General features: G+C 26.5%; 1 protein-coding gene and 1 long non-coding RNA gene across 2 annotated transcripts in view; one reads left to right on the top strand and one right to left on the bottom strand.

Annotated features, from left to right (window-relative positions):
• LOC102672139 overlaps positions 1-4730 on the bottom strand; it is a 7286-nt gene that overhangs the window by 1127 nt on the left and 1429 nt on the right. The window lies entirely within an intron of this gene.
• Positions 1-4730, top strand: part of LOC102671928 — an 8073-nt gene that overhangs the window by 2610 nt on the left and 733 nt on the right. Inside the window, exons 6-11 of the mRNA XM_006610473.2 lie at positions 168-358; positions 939-1139; positions 1615-2019; positions 2335-2616; positions 2846-3029; positions 4180-4625. Coding sequence (XP_006610536.1) covers positions 168-358; positions 939-1139; positions 1615-2019; positions 2335-2616; positions 2846-3029; positions 4180-4625 — 1709 coding nt within the window. The remainder of the gene's footprint in view (positions 1-167; positions 359-938; positions 1140-1614; positions 2020-2334; positions 2617-2845; positions 3030-4179; positions 4626-4730) is intronic.

Genomic DNA, 4730 nt, shown 5'->3' with positions numbered 1-4730 from the left:
ATTTTAAAAATAGATAAAAAATATTTTTTTTTTTTTTTTTTTTACTAAAACAAAACTTGAATTTGAACGATATCTGCATCAATTATATTTAATGCAAATTAATTTTTTTGGCTAGCCTATAAATAGTCTGTATCTAAATTAAAATTCATTTTTTTTCTGTTCTTCAGAAAACGAAGAAAATAAACATTGTCGCGGATGGATGTGTCCACAAATGCAAACTTGTATCGCAGAAATTATAAAACCGTGTGGAACAGATGGATGTAAGATTAAAAGAAGTTGCAAAGTGTCAGTGAATGATTCTTCATTCTCAAGAAGATCTCTGGAGCACAAAAACGATGTTTCTCAAGTTGATATTGAGGTATTATTTTATTTGAACGAAATTGACCATCATTGATGCATTGAGAAATTATATGATTTCATTTAAAAAAAAAAGAAAAAAGAAAAAAGATTTCAATGATGTTCAAGTATTAATTTTCCTGTCGCATAATTAAAAAAAAAATTGAAAATTTCTAACAATCTCAATAATGTGAATTTTTCTATTTCTCCTCTCATTAAAAACTTTGATAACTTCAAAATTAAAAATCTTGGGAGATTTCTATAAAACTTTACTATATCCCTTCTTACTACGAACTTTTAAACTAAGTTTTTGTTTTTAAATTAAACAAAAAAAAATTGAAATATCTACAATACATTCCATGTCAAAAAAATTAAGAAATTTACGAATATCAAATTATCTTTATAATACGAACTATAAAAAAAATTTCCAAATTTTCAAAATTAAAAATTTTGAACAACATCAAAAAAAAAATTAAAAACCTTCTACAATCATTAAATTATCCACTATTTTACAATACAAAACCAAATCCTTATTCCTTCATTTTATCGATCCATTCATTTTCTTCAAAAATCTACATTTCGATAAAGTTTTTTATTTCCAGCAATTTCAAAATTGGCTCCGATCTATAAAGAACACAATTGGTGACGCGTACAACGATTGGCTGGAAACGATACTGTTGTCTCGAGGTGAAGAGTTTCGAAAATGGCTGCGAGCATTGAAACTGGATATCGAGGGACATCCAATATTTTCAGCACGTGAACAACCCGTTACACTCGCAGAAAATCCATTTCGCGATACCTTGGTAAGTATATTGATAAAAAATTAGAAATTTTGATGAAAAATTCGATGAAAGGGAAATGAATTAGCGATCGTGACTCGTGTTGGCGACGATGATGGCGAGTTATGTTTTATTATGCATGCGTATCGTTAAATTATGTTATGCGAATTCCACCATTCGGCTGGACCGAAATTTATGGCGTACAATATGCACGCGTGAGACGTGAGATGAATCGTTCGTGATAAAAGTGAAGCGATATTATTGGATGAAAATGAAAAATGGGATAGCTTGTACAGAACGGTTCATGAAATATTTCAAAAAGTGAATTTGCTACAAAGAAAAATGAGATAGGAAGCTTATTCAAGCAATATCATATAATAAAATATTCCATCGTTACAATTTTTCAAATTTTTTTTTTCGATACTCAGATTTTTTATCTATGGTACAATGATAATAAGATTAAAGAATTTGTTTAAAAAGAAAGTTAATTTTATTACAGAACGGATCGACCCTGGACGATTTGAACAGAGAAATAAAAGAAATCGAATCTCTTTTAAAGCAAAGAAACATAACGAGCATTTTGGAGAAAATTCTTGTTCCAAATAAGATTTTGACACCACCCTATACTCCTTTGGAGATCGCTCAACCAAAGAATCAAAAGGAATCTAATCTTTCCCTGATTCTCAAATATCTGTTAAAATATTCTTCTTACGGAGAAAATCAATTTTTATCGTCGCCAACTCCAAAGATCGAAAATACTCATGATCAGCAATACCTTGTAGTTCCTGTGAAAAGCGTGAAAGATTTAACTAGATCTCAAATTATCGATCCTAATGTGCAAAATCATAAAGTAATTTCGGATAATGAAAAAATATATGAAGAACGGAATAATAATTTCTCCTTCGTGAGTATTTTTTTTATTTATAATTATCTTTGACAAACGAAAATTATTATTAATATTAGAAAATGAAAACGTTAAATAGATTTCAAAGTCACTGGACTCGGGTTTGTTCGTAAAAGTTCGGGCAGAATCGGAAGAGCATCTCGAGCGATACGATTTTACCCGAATTTTTCCGATCGATTCCGAAGTTCAAAGTTTTATTTTGAAATATTATAAATCGATGGAAAAAAGATCAAAATTAATATCACCTTAATTTTAATTCCAAATGATCTATCAAATTTCATTTCAATTGTTTTGTTTGTCTAATTGTTTTCAAAGAATGTTCCAGAGAAACAGAACAATTTATCATTAACCAAAGACGAATTACCGTCTCTATGGACTGAATTCCAAGACGTTGAAAAATTACCCAAGAAAGAAATGCATTCTTCGGAAGATTCAATTGTTCCTACAGAAGAGGAAAAATTGACGAGTAAGGCGCAATACTTTGATGATGTTCCTGTTGATTTGTTTGAAAAGTTTCTCAAGTCTGTGGAATTCGCCCCGATTGAAAACACGCCACAGACTTTCGATGAGAAGGCTATTAAAGAAAATCACGAAGACGTAAGTTTTATAGAATAAATTCTATAGGTACGAGCGAATTTTGCTTGAATCATTTTTTATATGAAAGAATATGTATAAAAAAAAAATTATATATAAAATTTAAAGATTTCAATAAATTTAAAAATTTATTAATATATAATAATAATAATTCTATTATTATATTCTCAGTAATGAAAAAAAATTCTTCAATGATCAATAAATATTAATTTAATAAGTTTCATCTATACAGAATTCGCATGAAATTCCACAAAATGAGAAAGAAGATAAAAACTTCGAATTGACTTTGGTAACTCGTGATAACGAAGATGTATCTAGGGATAAAGAAAGTCAATTTTCATCCCTTAATGATGACGGTCAGACAAACTTCACGGACAATCTCGAACCAAGAGATAATATCTCCCCCGAGAAATTAGGTAAGTTCTCTTCATCTTCATTACAATTTATATGAATGCAAATGTTCGATAATAATTATTAACAAAAACTTTTATCAACATATGTATGACTCGAAGTAATTATACATTAATTATTTATAAAAAATTTTTCTTTTAACTCTTATAATCGAAGAAATAAATTCTCGTATATATAAAATTTCTATACGTCGAATTTTTACTTATTAAATCATTCTTACTCAAAAAATTTTTGATAAAATAAAATTTCCATAATTTAAATTTTTATTTTTTTTTTTTGAGATCCAAATTAACTAATAATTTTATACATTTTATATATCACTGTATTCATTAAATTAAAAATATTGAGTTTCGATGTATGGACGTTTGAAATCGATCGTAGAAAAATGCCTAAAAATATGACTTATTATTTTGTATTTATATCGTTAATATTGTATTTATATCGCTCCAAATCATTAATTAAACGAATCAATCTAATATTTCGAGATTAAAAAAAGTTGTGGAGTCGTTTACAATTTGAACGAAAAAAAAAAAATAATTACGAACAAACGATTTCTGAATATCGTGATAACTGAAAAATCCGGTTTGATTGGCGATTCTTTTAATTGGCTACATATATGATGCCGTTACGTTGACTGACTTTCATTAGTTTCCGTTCGATAGCAGGACAGAATCAATTCGGTATTTTTAGAAAGTCTGCATCGATGATGTAAACATATAATCTTCTTTTTTTCCTCGCTTGTTTGATCCAATTCTTTTTTTTTTTTTTTTTTTTTTTCTTAATATATTGGTGAAAAAAAATTTGTCGAATTTATATGTTATAAAAAAGAAAAAGAGAAAAAAAAAAGAGTGATTTTAAAAATTTTTTTTTTTTTTTTTTTTCTTAATATATTGGTGACAAAAAATTTGTAGCAAGTTTATTTGATTAAAAAGATAAAATGAAAAAAATAAGATAGTAATTTTAAAATTTAATTTTTTTTGTTTTTTGTTGAAAAAGTAATATAAGAATCAAGATTTATGAAATTTATGAATAATTATGAAAATAAAAATTATTTAACAATTACGAGTTTGAAAGTATTTTTAATTTTTAGTTGCAAAAATAGTAAATCTATTAAAATTAACTTATTGGATTTGAGAAAATATATATTTATTTTAGATAACATTGAATTATCTAATCAATCGAATAAAATGAACGATGGCAACTTAGGATTATCATTGCAACAAATGGATAATGAAAACGATGAAGAAATGGATTTAAATCTCTTTCTTGAACCGAACAATGAGAGTTTTTTGCCTTACTTAGAAACCTTAATGAAAATCGTGAATGAAGAAATCGCTGCTGAGAACAAAGATATAGAACTGAATCCCGATGAAAGTTCAATTACATCGTCTATTCTAAATAATGTTGCAAACGAATCATCTGATAAGTCTAAATCTTTGAAAGTTGAATCATATAACAATTCTACAGAAAAAATTTTAAATAATGATAGCAATTCATATGATGCAGAGTTTTTGGAAAAAGAAAAATTTAATAAGATTTTTACTGAAAATCAAATAATTTCGACAACCATCACAACAAAATTAAGTCAGAAACCACAACAGGTATTTTTTATAAATAAATCTAATATTTAAAATTTAAAATTGAATTATATATGTTCAAAAAAATATATTAATGCTTTTATATATATATGATAAATATATTTATAT

Source organism: Apis dorsata, unplaced genomic scaffold (assembly GCF_000469605.1).
Source record: "Apis dorsata unplaced genomic scaffold, Apis dorsata 1.3 scaffold_74, whole genome shotgun sequence".
Classification (NCBI taxonomy): Eukaryota; Metazoa; Arthropoda; class Insecta; order Hymenoptera; family Apidae; genus Apis; species Apis dorsata.
This window is presented reverse-complemented; position numbering and strand designations above follow the sequence as displayed.